The sequence below is a fragment of the Sceloporus undulatus genome, chromosome 1, assembly GCF_019175285.1.
Source record: "Sceloporus undulatus isolate JIND9_A2432 ecotype Alabama chromosome 1, SceUnd_v1.1, whole genome shotgun sequence".
In the NCBI taxonomy this organism is placed as follows: domain Eukaryota; kingdom Metazoa; phylum Chordata; class Lepidosauria; order Squamata; family Phrynosomatidae; genus Sceloporus; species Sceloporus undulatus.
Window position 1 is genome coordinate 255,083,432 of NC_056522.1, and position 14,985 is coordinate 255,098,416.

Here is a 14,985-nt window from a genome sequence, read left to right on the forward strand (position 1 = left end):
TAGGTTCATCACCATGATCCTAATCCTTGCAAATTGAAGCAAGCTGCTGCTTTTATCACTGAGCTGAAGATCTGTACCCAACCCTTTCCTCTTGCCTGGAGCTAAGCCCCCAAAACTGGTGAATTTGAATCCTTTTCTCTTATCTGGAAAGGACCCATGAATATAATTCATATAATTAAACTCATATAATTAAAGACTAAAAGGAGTGGTGCTTGTTTTTGTAATGGTGTTCAAATCAATAGGTTCTCATTCAGATAACTGGAGTTGTGGTTTTCTGTCAGAAACCCCTGAAAATGAAGCAGGTAGTCCAGAGTTCTCTATAAGATTAATACTCAAGGTTAACATAAAAGAATGGGAACTCCATGCTGCCAAACTATGAATTTCAGTGTATTTGGGTCATTTTTTACTCATTTCTAACTTAGCACTGGGCTTCCCTGAATCACCCCCATCTGCTTCCTGGCATGTGTAAACTAGTATTTATTTCCATAACTATTTTTTAAAACAACAACAACATTTTTATTGAAGTGTTTTAATGGCTTATGGGTTTTGTCTTCCATTTTTAAATATCTATTCCTCTTCTGTGGGACTGAGTAAAAACTGTGGTTGTTTAAAAAATAAAATCAGAACATATCTTTAAAAATCCAAAACCATGAGGATATGTGGTTTTTCAATTAATTCGAGACTGTATGTGGTGAGAAAATAGAAATGTGAAGAATGCCACTTCAAAAAGTTAGATTTTTCTGACTTGTTAAACATTCTAACTAGAAAATGTTAAACTAGCTCTGGTACTAGCATTTTTACATGACCCACAAAATATAGTTCTGCAAAATATCAAAATAAAAATAACTAAAATACATCTTAATTCTTCCATATCAGAAGAATACAATGCAAATATAATGCCTAGAAAAATAATGTTATATAAAGAAGGAGCTATGAAAAATCTGGTTGTTGAAACATAGAAGTGAAAATCCAACCCAAAGTTATATGCTTCAGCCATATGTTCCAAGGCAATGAAGCATGGCTGACAGTTTGGGATTGGGGGCAGGGTTTTGCTGGGAGAAAAGCTCACAAGGGTTATCCTCACAGTATGCTTTTTTATTCCCTTTACAAGTCCTCTTCTTCTTCTTCGTCTTCTTAAAGTTCCCTTTTTGTTAGGAGGTTTCCAAAGTCTATGTAGTAAAGGGCTCAAATGGAAGACTCCAGACCAGGCTTCTCTGCAGTCAAGGCTGGGGTGGTCGTGCTGTGTGCTGCATCCCGCTCCTCCTGTCGCCTCCTGCACTCTCGCCACACCATGAAAGGATTGATCAAAGCCAGCAGCATTAAGACTATGAGGCCAATATTCACCTGAAAGAAAGGAAAAGGAAACCATACAAAAGATCAAGATCCCATTTTACACTGGAAGAACGTACATTTCCATAGGCACACTTCAACAAGCACAATTACAGAGAAGGTCTGGATGAGTTAGTGCCATTCAACTGTGCTATAGCATGAGTTTACTTCCTGACCAATCAGTGGCTGTTTGGGTCAAGCATGAACCTGCACTTTGGTGCCATCTGGCAGCCATTGCACAGCCTGAAAAACAGTGTTGTAAAAGAAGCTAGTGGGTACTCCTTGCATCAGTCAAAGTACATATGCAAGCCTAAGTGTCCCTTATATTAGTGTAAGGCGTGGTACAGACTGCCAGAAAGCGGCAGTCTGGGGCCAATTTTAGGGCTCGGGAGTGTGGAGCAACCGCTTGCTCCCGAGCCTTACCGTGCGCCAGCGGCACCATCATGGTGCAGCCCCAACCACATGGGGGCTGCCACGATGACACAAACCATGATGAAATGTCACACTCATGGTGCCTGCCATGGAAACGAAAAAGATCCCACTTTCAGTGGGTTCTTTTTAGTCCTGAAGGCGGTTGCACCAACCAAACACCGCGACCTCCATCAGAACTAAAAAGACCTGGTAAAAGTGGGTTATTTTTAGTTTGCGTGTCAGGCGCCATGAATGTGATGTTTCATCATGGTAAAAACGGGCAGCTCCAGCCTGCCCTTTCGGGGTGGTCTGCCGAGCCCCACCTTCACAAACAGATTTAAGCCAGTGACTTCAACACCTAAGAATCTTCTTTTCCGGGGGGGGGGGGGGCACACTGTTGCTCACAGATGTTCTAGAGCTTAAATTGAAAATAGTGAGTTGCAGTCTAGACCTGAGGTGAAATACCTCAGGTTGTGTATGATGAGCTCACATAATCTGCTGAGCTATGTGTAGACATCAGAGATTCATCAGGAACAGAAGGGCTCGAGGAAAAGAGTGGAAGGCCCATACTTCCAGCCAATTACACTGTAACCTTCAATTCACAGACAATATTAAGCCACTGGTCTGCCATACCTGACATAAATAGCAATGCTAGGATCACAGCCATTTAATTTTGACTAGGGAGCTAAAATGGACTATCCAATACAGTTCGAAGTTCAGGGTTGACCACACATTGGTCTAGTTTGATTCAGAGAGGTAGGTAACAAAAAAACTTAAAACTCCCTCCCACCCTAAAATGACGTTAAAACAACAATTCCCAATAAAATGCTCCCAATAAAATAAATCAGTATTCCACTTGAAACGACTAAAATACAGAGAAGCTTATAAATGAAATGAAATGAAATGTTAGTCTCTATTGTATTTCTAGAAGATACTAGATCTGGTTCAGCCTTCTTTGAAACTTTACAAACATTTGGATAGAAGAGGAATTTTTGGCAATGACATCTGCAAAGCAAAGGCAAGAGAAGCTCTATCTGCCAAATTTCTTTCATGTACATAATGACTAAGATGACCCATGTCCCCTTCTACAACTGATCACCCTTACTGAGTATAAAATAATCCAAATGACTCCACAGTGGCAAGATAATTTGAACTTCAGGCTACTGGATCCATCTCCACTATGCTTTGCTACATTTAGCATCCTCTTTAGCCCAATGACCAAATTCAAATCAAAGAGATTGTCAATGGTGGGCAGGGACAATGGCAAAAATGTCAGCACGTATTGTCAGGGATTTGAAGGGTTAAATACACAGCACACAGGGAAATGCTTGATGTGTGTGTGTTTGGCCATGAGCATTCAGCAGAGTGGCAAGGCTGATCAAGCTCAGCTGAAGCTCATTGGCTCAAGGACACTTCAGTGTCCAAGTGCACATAGCCATGGATGATGAAACCATGTGTCTAGATTGCACAGGAGACACATGACATTGTTACACACCTGAACTCACTGGGTTTGGGAGACCACATGGTCTGGAGACTATATAAACCCAGGGGTTGCAAGGGATTGCTTGTGGGTTTGTAGTAGGAGTTGGATTGGTATGGTTTGGAGTTTTAGAGATCTAGTTTTGTATAATAGCACTGTGAATAAAGAGCACTTTGGGAGACTTAGTTTCTCTGGTGGTTTATCAGAAGACGCTATAGCATCGGTTTGCTGTGTGTCCCCGGAGGTTCCTGCATTGCTGCAGTTCCTGGAAGACATCCAGTTGCTGTCATCCCAACTTGGACTTTGGAGCCACGCTTCGGCTTCTGGAAATTTGCCAGCTCTGCTCCAAGGGTCTGATTTAACCCTAGCACTTGTTTGAGTTGCTGATAGTGGTTGTTGGACCCCAGCAGTTGCGCTGACACGTATTAGCTTAAAGCATTTGTTGCCAGTAATGCAGCCATAGGAGAGGCCTTTCAACCTTTTTATATGAGGGAAAGCTCCATACGAAAGCTAGGAGACAATGAAATGATGGGGTCACGGGGACAGGGAAGGGGATTTGCCCATCTGGGGAATCCCAGGAGGGACAAATTTGGGCCCAGAGCCTGGGATTGCTCATCCCTACCCTACAAATGCTACCAAACTTCATTTTCCACATAATGGACAGGATTCTTCTGTTGGTGACATATACATATGTTAGCCTCTTTTTGGACAGAGCATAGGAATCAAACCCTTTGTCCTGAAACTGTCAAGCCCTGGGAGAGGCAACTTGGTTTTGCTGATCTCACCTTTTGTGTTTTACTCCCCCTTTGACCTGAAAGCAGCTGCTGCTTCATATCTGAAATTCCTCCCACCTCCATCCCATCCCTACCAATAAGCAGCAGTTTCAGAACCCTCTCCCTGGACTTGACAGCTACTCAGATGAGGGGAGCAATATACTCCACCTGCTCAGTGTAGGATCTCAGCCAGTAGATTCCCATTTGAGATTGTGACTGTTGCACAGTAAAAGAGATCCACTGGGGTATAAAACACTCACATAAAAGGGATCTTCTTTGAGTAGGCCCTTGATGAGTGAAAAGAAGGGATACTGCAGGAGAGACACCACAGCTGAGAGTCCCATTATCAGACCATATAGCTTCCCAAAGTGTTCCAGGGGGAAACTGCAAAGACACAGAGGGGGAGAAAATAAACGTTTATGGAAAAAGAGGAAGTCCATGGAAAAGTGGAATGGCCTTACTAACTGACCTTTTCTTTTTCTCAGCTTCACTGTGAATTGCTATTGCCCTGCATTTTCTCCACCTCTCTTTTTAACTATTTTTGGAAAGTAGTGTCTTTCTAAGGATGCTGCCTCCCTCCCTTGTAAGTTCAGAAAACAATGCAGAATGCTTGCTTGCTGCAGCTACAATATTTCCTGATCCATGACCTTGGCAAGTGTGATGTTCAATAGATTTTATGCATGGATTTTTATACAGAAAGGTCTGCACTTAATGTAATTTAACAATTATTATTATTATTATTATTATTATTTCCTGCCCTTTTCCCAAAACTGGGTCTCAGGACAGCTCACAACATTAAAAAAAACTACAATTAAAAGCATACAAAATAGTACATTAAAATTATTACAATATTAAAACAAGTTACATATTAAAAGAATAAAATACAATTAAAAAGATAAAAATGTTAAAAATACTTTAAAACAATACAATGCCACCCCATCTCATGCTTTCTGTTCTGTCTAAACAGGAAATGTACTTTTAACTCAACTCATCAGCACAAAAGAACCACCACCACCCCACAAGTCTACACACTTACAATGACCTGTCCTCACAACCTATTTTCTACAGTGTGTTAAGCTGAATACAACAGTCATTTCTCCACACTGCTGCCAGCATAGATGAACTGCAAAACAGAATCATTACAAAGCTGGATCAATAGCTCATCTAACTCAGTATTCTATGTTTGACAAGAGACCTGCCACAGAAGGATATCTAGAAAAACAGCAGTTGGGCTATGAACTCTGGAAGTTGCCTTGGAAGTTGAATTCTGTGTGATTGTGTGTGTGCGTATGCATCTGTGCATGCCCTCAAGTCACCCATCAACTTACTGTGACTCCATAAATTTCACAGAGTTTTCTTAAGCAAGGAATACTGACTTTCTCTGAAATTTAGCTTTAAGCATCTGGTATTCATTGGTGGTCTCCAATCCAACTACCAATGAGGGCTGACCCTGCCTAGCTTCTAGGATCAGGTGGGATTTGCTGCCTTTATGGTATTTAGGTAGTCTGTATTGAATTCTGAAAACACAGCCATCATCATCCATGAATATTTATAGGCAAAAAAAATTACAATCTTTTAAACACCCCTAAAATAGAAAGAGTTTGTGTGGAGACTCCAGTGGACAAGAGATGACTGATTGGCTTTTACAAGACAACCATTCCTGTCGCCTTCCCACCCCTGCCCCTGCAATCAATCTGAGTATCATTCAATATCAAAATTGCAATCCTACATTGTGCTTATTGAGCACCATTCTCTGCCAACACAGTTCCTCCTGACTATCCTTTCCTCCAACATGGAATGCAGTCTTCAAGTCCTGAAGCACACCCTACAGCTACTTAGTGGCTAGGGAACAGACAAGGAGCACCTGGGCAGCAGTTGAGCAGCTGAAGGTGAATGTCTGCTTTTTTCTAGCTCCAGAAGTATAGTCACACACTATTGTGGCATGTTCTAGCAACTAGAAGTTGGATTCTAGTTAGGTTGTTGCACAAGGATACTGAAAACCTCCTGCAAGATCCCCAAAATGACTTACACTGGAGAAACCCCAGGTGATGCCAGTGTATGTCACCAACAGGATTCCAGCCTAGGTACCGAGAAATTCTTATCTCTTTTCATCCTTTCCTTTCCATTTTCCCATCTTCACTAACCAACCAATTACTTACGCAATAGCCAAGAAGGCAGCATTGCCACCATAGAGGAAGGAGCGGCTCAGAACCTGCAGGATGAAGGTGGCATATTGTACAGGCAGCACTGGAATGGAGGCGCAAACTGAGAACGCAATACACTGCAACACAGTGATGACCAATGACAGCACACAGGAACGCAAGTCTGCAAGTGAATCTGGTACTTCTGAAAGACAGACAGAGAATGCACCTGGAGCAAATTCAGAATGAGACCGAGGGCCTTTCAGAGCACCAAAGGCCTTGGTTGGGCAGTTTTAAAAGTTCTCAAACACACATACCCTGGGAGCATCCTTCCTTTTTCTGTCCACGTTTGTGACGGTCAAGGATAAGTCCATTCCAAGGGGCACAGAGGACTCCACATAACTGAGTGAAGGCAAAAGCATTGGTGTAGTGGCTCACTGTTGACGGAAAAAGAGAAATTAAAGACAACAAGGAGTACTGCAAGGAGTCTTCATTATGCCAGGATTTCCATACATAAAACCCATGCTAGATGTCAATTTGAGTCTAGAAAGAAGTAAAGCCTAGGCTCCTTAGTTATCCAGATTGAGAAGCACCACCTCTTGCTTAAAAAAAAGGAATGACACCAAGGGGAGGGATTTCCTCTTGATTCCAAAATGAGCCATGTCTGGTAGGAGGTTCTTGCCAATACACGTATCCAAGCTTTTACAATTACACTATTGGGAATTTATGGCTCAGTACAGACCACCAGGATGCGATGTCCTGATGGTGATAGTAGGGCTCAGCAGCGCACACCAAAGAGATGCTGCCGAGCCCTACGATGTACAGGCAGCGCCATTACAGTGCCGCCCCACCCACACAGGGGCGTGTGTATGACGTGTGGGCGTTGCAGTGCCCACACATCATGCACAGGAAGAGATGTTGTAAGGGCTCCCCAAAAGGAGCCACTCTAGGCAGCTCCTTTTTTGGTCTGCAGCGTTGCCGCATGGTTTGGTTGCTGCGGCAAGGCTGTGGACCAAAAATGTGTGGTCTGTACTGCCCATTTGGTCTGTACTGCCCCTATGTCAGCTATTCATTTCATTCATGGACAGAGGCACCCTCTCAGGCAAGAACTGGGACCATGCTTCAATCTCAAAGCCTGTGAAAAATGGTATCTCTGAGAACTTTCCTGAGGTGAGGCAGACTTCCTCTCCTGCCAAGAGAAACAAAAGGGAGAGGTAGGACCAAATTCATGAAAGAAAAAAATAAGAAGCAGACCTCAGAATTGTGTTAAATATATATATGCCCATGGTCTTGCATTGGGAAATTCAGTGTAAAGTTACAACTAGGCAGAGCTATGCCTATCTCACCTGCCACAGGACTCACATGTCTCTTGTGGGGGTCCCAGGGGATGCCTTTGTTCTTGTGCACCTAGTTATAGGAACATAGCTAGATGCTCTTCTGCTGGCCAACAAATGGCTGTGTGGGATGAAGCAGGAAACTGTGCAAGAAGACTGGTACCAGCAGGAGCTTCATCTCGCCCTGCAGGCTCCAGTTGCTACTACATAGCCATAGCATTGCCACCTTATTCTCCCATTCCCTTCCCCCTTCCCCTGACTGGCTCAGAAGAAGAAAAAGGAAAGGAGGAAAGCAGAGATGACCTTGTGTTGTGTGCCGATTGTGTGGCGGCTTGAGTCTAGGGGCAGGCAGCACAGTGGAACTTCGCTTCCAAGCAGCCTTGAGAGAATAAAGGGAGTCCCTTTACTCTCTAGGACTGTTTGGAAGCCTCCCTCTCTTCACACCAGATTTGGGGGGGAGGGGAGGGGGAGAAGAAAAAGAGAGCTCTTAGCTTGGTACAGGTACTACGGTTGAAACATAATGAAAGAAAAAGTGCAATGATTAATGTGTTGAATTTACATAATCAGAATGCAAATTAATAATATATATAATTATAATAATTTCATTAATATGCAAATTAGATGTCCAGATATGAGGGGCTGGAATATGGCCTCTCTCTCTATAGATAGAGATATATAGAGAGAGAACTGAATAGTTCAACACACTATGAACTACAGCAAAACCTAACATTTGATTCAGAAGCCTAACGATTTGATTCATTGAGTATTTCTAGTCAGAAAACATCTCCTCTAACTCATTTTTCTCTCTCTGCATTTTTCTGGTCTGCTGCCCCATATCCATTCATCTCAGTAATTCTTTATTCGTCTCCATGTGCAACTTTTCATTTTGTTTCTGCCATTGTCTAAATACATTATTACTTCTTTCATGTCTAATTTTGGTTGTGGATCCCATTCTCTTACCCAAACCAATTGCCATCTGACTTTTCCCCCCACCCACCTGCCCCCCAGATTCTCTGGGTTCTTCCATACCAAGTGAGGCATTTTTATCAGCCAGTTGTATCAGCATAGGGTTGAGTGTTCCAATGAAGAGATAGTGGCGCAACTGCATCACTGACAGCCATATCATATGCCAGAAAAACAATTGAGAGAAGACACAGCTCCAGAAGGAAACAGCAGCTGGCTCCTTGAAGTCTGATGTTGTTTCAGTATGACCTAAAAAGAAGGCTGCAGGTGGGCTGATGTACAAGTGAAAGACCATTTTGTGAATAAGTTTCATGCCACTGTCTAGACTGTATTATTTTTATGAACATTGTAAACAAAGATTAGCTGAACATGTAGACATCTAAAGAACAGAGGTTCAAGTTGATTTCAGCCCAGGTAAGGATGGTTTTAGGAGCTGTATGATGTTAAATGTGCATACATTTCTCACGAATTTAGGCAATAAATTCATACATCCTGGAGAGCCAAACAGAGTGAAAAATTATGACATTTAGTTTAATTCTGTCTTCCTGCACACTGAAAAAAGAGAACAGCTGGATGTTGTAGGCCAAAATTGCATGGGGCTTTATTTTTCAGCTTGGAGTACACAACCTGTAGCCCTGGGTTCACATGTAGTCATAGGCTGCTTACTGTTTAGTCAATGAAACTCCCTTCTCTCCACCATGGATAGGACTCTGTCCACTGGCTTCCATAAGATTGAAGCAGCTAGTACATACCCTCCAATTGTCCTAGTTTGCCAGGGATGGCCTTGGTTAATTATCTTCTCTTCCACTTTCTCAGTTGCTTTTAAGAAGTTCTGGTTTCTCTCCCATCTTCCTACTTTCCCCCTTTGTTTTGTGCTTAAATTGTTGCAAACTGGTTTCAAAGTGCAAATGTAGTTTGCATTCAATTAATAGGAGGGAGAAAAAATAAGGGGTTTTGCCCTGCCCAATAGACTCATTTGGTTTGGTTTTTTCCTTTTATTCAGGCTTTTGTGGAGCCCTGGTGGCGCAGTGGTTAAATGCCTGTACTGCAGCCATTCACTCAAGACCACAAGGTTGCGAGTTCAAGACCAGCAAAAGGGCCCAAGCTCGACTCAGGCTTGCATCCTTCCGAGGTCGCTAAAATGAGTACCCAGACTGTTGGGGGCAAATTAGCTTACTTGCTAATTAGCTTACTTGCTGTTCACCGCTATGATCTTTGGAATAGCGGTATATAAATAAAACAAATTATTATTATTATTATTATTATTGTAAACTTACTGCATAAATGTCAGGGTTTCTCTACTTAAAACAGTAACTTTGGAGATTATCATACTATCAATTTAGCACAAACCAATTGGCATAGTTCTGATTTGGCAACAGTCCTGACCATATGATGCAGTGCACAAACCGCTGTTATCCTGTGTTAAAACTGCCACTTTTTATTTATAGGTAGAACCCATGAATGACCACAATTACACACTAACAATACAAACACTGGACAAACCGTTGTTGCACAATCTCATGAGCTTGTTGGCGTGAGACTTTACCACTCCCTCACTTCTAGTGATGCCGAAGTTGCACAATTACGCGTGTGCAGCTTTTTTTTTAAAGGTCACAATCTCAAAAATGCTGTTAGTTCCTGCCGCTCTTATTGTGAATACATCCCAGTTTTCAGGGGAAAGTGCAATCTAACGCATGACTGTAGCACTAAGGTAGTGGTTTCACTTATTATCACTTATCATGGTGTGATAATCTTCTTTCTGTGTTGCTTCTCACTACTAAGTTTTGCCCTCTTGTTGCCTGATCACATCCTTTTAAGCACACTTCGATGCTGCTCAGCCACATATGTCCTGTTTTTCATCTACAAAATCTTGGAGGGTATAGCTAGTAACTGCAGTTAAACAACAATCTCTGGGAAAGCATGCTAAGATATGGAGTGGGGAATATTTGTCTGTGTTCACATGCATGCAAACACATGCCCCTGGATTCCCACTGACAATGGATACAACTCTCAGGTTCAAAACAACTGGTCCCCCTTGCTCTAAATGGAATGGTGGGGATGGCGGCCTGGCTGGGAATTATTAGTACCTAGATTGTGAGGGAGGAGTGATGGAGGTGGAAGAGAGCAGTTTAATTCATGATAGCATGGTAGTGAGTGCCTTCACTGCTGGTGTATCTGTTCAGAGAAGTATGGTGTAGAAAGCACACTCCACATTGCCTGACAAATACTGCTAAGACAGTAAGTAACATGAGCCTTGCATCACAATTATTGTACAACTAGTCAGTAAAGTCTAATATGTCTTGACTAGAATCTACTGAATAGACACACAGAGAAGTGAAGCAGGTGAAACCTCTCAAACCTCCAGAAATTGCCCACTCCTGAACAGGCTGCCTCCCCAATATAAATGAGGCAGCGGTCTCTGCAGAATTCCTGTATAGCAAATCACAGCAAGTTAGCTAGAACACTGCTACTCAAAGTGGTGGCCCACAGACCAGTGCCAGTGTACAAGCTGTCAACTGCCAGTCACCAAAACAGTTTCAAAGAAAGAAATAACTTTAGCCAGTGAGCACAAATATCCTTGGAACACTGGGAGGTGGGAATTGCTAGTGCCCCACAGCAGCTAGCTAAAGACTCGAAACAGATGGGGGGGAAACGGTGCCTTCCGCACAGTATGGGGGTGTGTCGATTAGATGATGCACACCTCCAAACCATGTGGAACAAGTGCAGCTGTGCTGGGACTGCCTAAGGTGGCCCAAAAAGGAGCAGATAAAATATGCTCTTTGTTGTGCCTTGTCTGGGACCGTAGCAGCAAACAGAACTGATGCATCCATATCACTCCAGTTTTGAGGTCCCTCCACTGGCTGCCTATTGGTTTCCGGGCCCAGTACAAGGTGTTGGTTATTACCTTTAAAGCCCTAAATGGCTTGGGTCCAAGCTATCTCAGAGACCGCCTCCTCCCATACAATCCTCCCCGCGCTCTCCGGTCCTCTGGGAGGAACTTGTTGCAGCCTCAAAAATCGAGGCTTGCGGCGACCTCCCGGAGGGCTTTCTCTGTTGTCGCCCCCAGGCTCTGGAACGGCCTGCCGGATGAGATCCGTCAATTAACATCTTTGGACAGCTTCAAAAAGGCTGTCAAGACGGATCTCTTCAGGCAGTCCTTCCCAGATTGAAATATCCCGGCCTCAGGATCTCAAGATTTCCCCCCTCCTCAGTAATGTCTCCAAAGCCCCTTTTCTTTAGAATTGAAGTTGCAGTGGTTTATTGGTTGGTATTATTTTGTTTAATTTATTGTTATTTTAACTAGTTATTGTGGTTTTAAATTAGATATGTTGTTTAATAACTTTTTAAGGGGGGAGGGAAATATATTGTTTTTATGCTGTATGTTATTTTAATGTTGTAAACCGCCCGGATTGGTTCGCCACAGGGCGGTATATAAATAAAAATTTATTATTATTATTATATTATTATCCAGCTGATGCATCTGGTGATTATTAGGATGAGAGGAGCCTCTGGCCACTCTTTTTGCCCTATCTGCTTCACCCCTAAGAAGCCTTGATCTAAAGAGACTAGGGTATTATCATTCTTGACTACTATGAAGATCCACCAGTTAGAATCTCTAACTATAAATCCTACCAACAAGTCTCAGTTCCTACCTTTGCTTGCAGTCACTTTTGGGGTGGCATGTTCTTCACTGAGTGCTGAATCAGGATGAAGATTTCTTGAGTCCTGGGCTTCATCATCATCCAGGCTCCTGGAACAACGTTTTTCTTCATAGGTACGATATGACTGGGACCTCCTCTGACAGCTCAGCCTGCAGGCAAAGGCAACTTGATTTACACCTGCCTCCTTTCAGACACCCTATTTCCCCACACTTCCCATACAAAGAGATAAAGCAGAAGTTCTACAGAAGATCAGAGAGTCAGTGACATCTAGATGCAAGGCAGTCTATCAATTATTTCAGACAACGCCCTAAAACAGGAAAATCACAAAGCCAAGTCAATAAAGTTTCCAAAACTTTTCCCCAAAACACATTAACTATAAATGGAAAATCAAATATGCAAAGGAGGAGGAGTCACAGGAAAGTGAAAATTCAGATGTGGTTTCCTCTCTTCACAAGAAGTTCCATTCATATTACATTCCAATTAACATTTTCTCTAGATCATACTGCTTTTCATTCCTTAAATGTTTTGTTTGTATAAATACAATGGAAATGGTGAAGTGAATTATTCACCAGATCAATATGTAGTTTCTTTACATACTTCCTTGCAGGTAGGTTTCACAAAATACAGTGAGACTTAGGAGTTTATCACATGAGGCTAGTAAAGTGGAATTACAGTAGGATAATAGTGTCTGGCAGATACTTATCACATGACTTTGTGTCTTTCCTGTTGCTGCTTTGCATTTCTATCACTGGTGGTGAGCACCTTTTCATTGATCTTCCCCTCTCAATGAAAAGGTATGCTCTACCAATAACTTATCATGTAATAAATACTTGTCAAAGATGCTATTATCCTGCTGTACTTGCATTTTACTAGACTTGTGTGATAAACTCCTTAGAGATAAGCTATGGGTGGCATGAAAACAAGGCTAACAGTAGCCAACAGAGAGGCAGATTGGCAGACAGAGGGACAAGAAGGGAGAGGGGTTGACATTTGTTGAAAAAGGACACAGAAAGGAGGCAGCTGCATATCAGTCAGGGATATACAGAAATGATGCTTACCCATACGTATATCCTGGAGGCAATGGATAAGGAATATGATGGCGGGGCATCAGGAAGAATGTGCGAACTATGTGCCAGGCACTGCAGGTTGACATGAAGAGGAACATGGTTCTCAACGAGAGGCCCTGCTCATACAGCAGCTGTAAGGAAACAGCAAACACCTGATATATCCTGGCTTATCTTTTTACTCTTTGATCACTGCCCTTCCTCAGAACCTCAGCAGAGGAATAAAGACTCAGTTCCCACCTGCTACAGTCTTCAGGTTTATCAGCTCCTTCTAGAAACTGCCATTGGATTTCTTTATTCATTTATTTTAAAGTGAATGTTAAAGACTACATCTAGATTGGCCACCAAAGAATCAGTGGAGTTTACACCTTTGTAGCCTGCCACTACTGCCACCATCCCAGTTAAATCTCTCTCCAAATGGCTTTTCCTTCTGTTAAGTCCTTGAGAAGCCTTAGGTGGGGAGTTTCCTGCATGTGTTCCCAAAGAGTCTATAGCAGAAGGGGCTTCTGGTCTCTGCAGCTCCATTATTCATTCTGTCCCAGGAGGAACCATAAAAATCCATGCATCAGCAAATCACATCTCAAATCCCTGACTGTGCAGAAAATTTCACTACAAGATGTCTTGAGGAAACTGAGTCATGAATTAGGGAAGCAACACAATCACACACATATGCAGGGCTGAGCCAAAGCTGGAAGAGAAACCTTGTGGGATGAATCAAGTCTTCCATTTTTTAACCACAACTTTCTATTAAAGTCACACAACTATGCACATCCCCCCATCCCAGCTTTCATCATCTGATTGTTTCTTAATAGTCCACACGAGTTCTCTCATCAGATCATAGCAGTTTTTTTAACTCAGTCCATAATTAGATGGTGTTGACAAAAATGCCTCCCAAACTCATTGCATACAATTAGGTTGCAATGCTAAACAGGGCAGAGACTCCCCCTGTGTACTGTGGTCAATGTAAGTATAATACTGTGAATATTTCCAATAATCCGTTCAGAAAGTTCTTGGGTCGATCAGCTGCATTAAAATAGGAAACACAAAAATCACCTAGTAGGTTCAAAGCAAAGGGTCTTTATTGGGCCCCTAACCAGAGATGGACTCCCAGGGTGGTTTGCTAGAAACACTGAATAAAAATAGATAACTAAAGACTCTGGATCAGAGATGTGATATCCAGCCTGAGCATGGTAGCATTGCCTTTTTGGACCACAACTCCAGATTCCTCAGAGATGCAGACACTGGCTCAGCCAGGTTCCTCTGCTGCTTGCCACCCTAATTAGAAGAGAGAGTGCCGGCAAATGGACTCAGCCAGTTCCTTGCAGAAGCTTTTCTCCAGGCTATGGCTAACTCCACAACTGATTTCATTCCTCTGTCATCTTACAGATCAGAGAAGGCAACAGAGGAAGGAAGTATCATTGGCAGGGGTCTTGAGGACTCTTCCTCTTGAGACTGCAGCTGAGTCCCAAGTGGGCTTCATTTCCCATTCCCATTCCCTCGTCAGGGCAAGGAAAAGAGAAAGAAAGCCAAAAGCTGACAATCACGTATTTACTGTCCTGCCCAGTCTCTATTCTGAAAGAGCCAAAGCCTCATGGGAGAGATGGAACAGGTTATTTGGCTAAATTTTGCCAGCCAGCTGGAGATTTGCCATCCTTGATCTCTATCTTCAGTTGTTTGCCCCTTTAGGACTGCTGCTTGCTTTTTTTCTGGCCATAAAAACAGATAAAGGAATCCAATAGAACTGGGAAGAAGAAATTTCTAGACAAGGCTGTCTTCTACTCTCTGTCTAAAATATCTGCCAGTTCAACAGAAAGGTGATGATGTCTTA

The 14,985-nt window shown here is 42.7% G+C and overlaps 1 protein-coding gene across 6 annotated transcripts in view; it reads right to left on the reverse strand.

The window, feature by feature from the left end:
• Window positions 1–513: 513 nt before the first annotated feature.
• SLC43A3 (solute carrier family 43 member 3) overlaps window positions 514–14,985 on the reverse strand; it is a 60,737-nt gene continuing 46,265 nt past the window's right edge. For all 6 annotated transcript variants that reach the window (XM_042449142.1, XM_042449133.1, XM_042449161.1 and 3 more), the window contains exons 7-13: window positions 13,152–13,291; window positions 12,085–12,242; window positions 8,498–8,680; window positions 6,452–6,571; window positions 6,153–6,339; window positions 4,254–4,377; window positions 514–1,344 (exon numbers count right to left, since the gene is read on the reverse strand). In XM_042449142.1, the coding sequence (XP_042305076.1) occupies window positions 1,186–1,344; window positions 4,254–4,377; window positions 6,153–6,339; window positions 6,452–6,571; window positions 8,498–8,680; window positions 12,085–12,242; window positions 13,152–13,291 (1,071 nt within the window). In that variant the 3' untranslated portion in view covers window positions 514–1,185. The remainder of the gene's footprint in view (window positions 1,345–4,253; window positions 4,378–6,152; window positions 6,340–6,451; window positions 6,572–8,497; window positions 8,681–12,084; window positions 12,243–13,151; window positions 13,292–14,985) is intronic.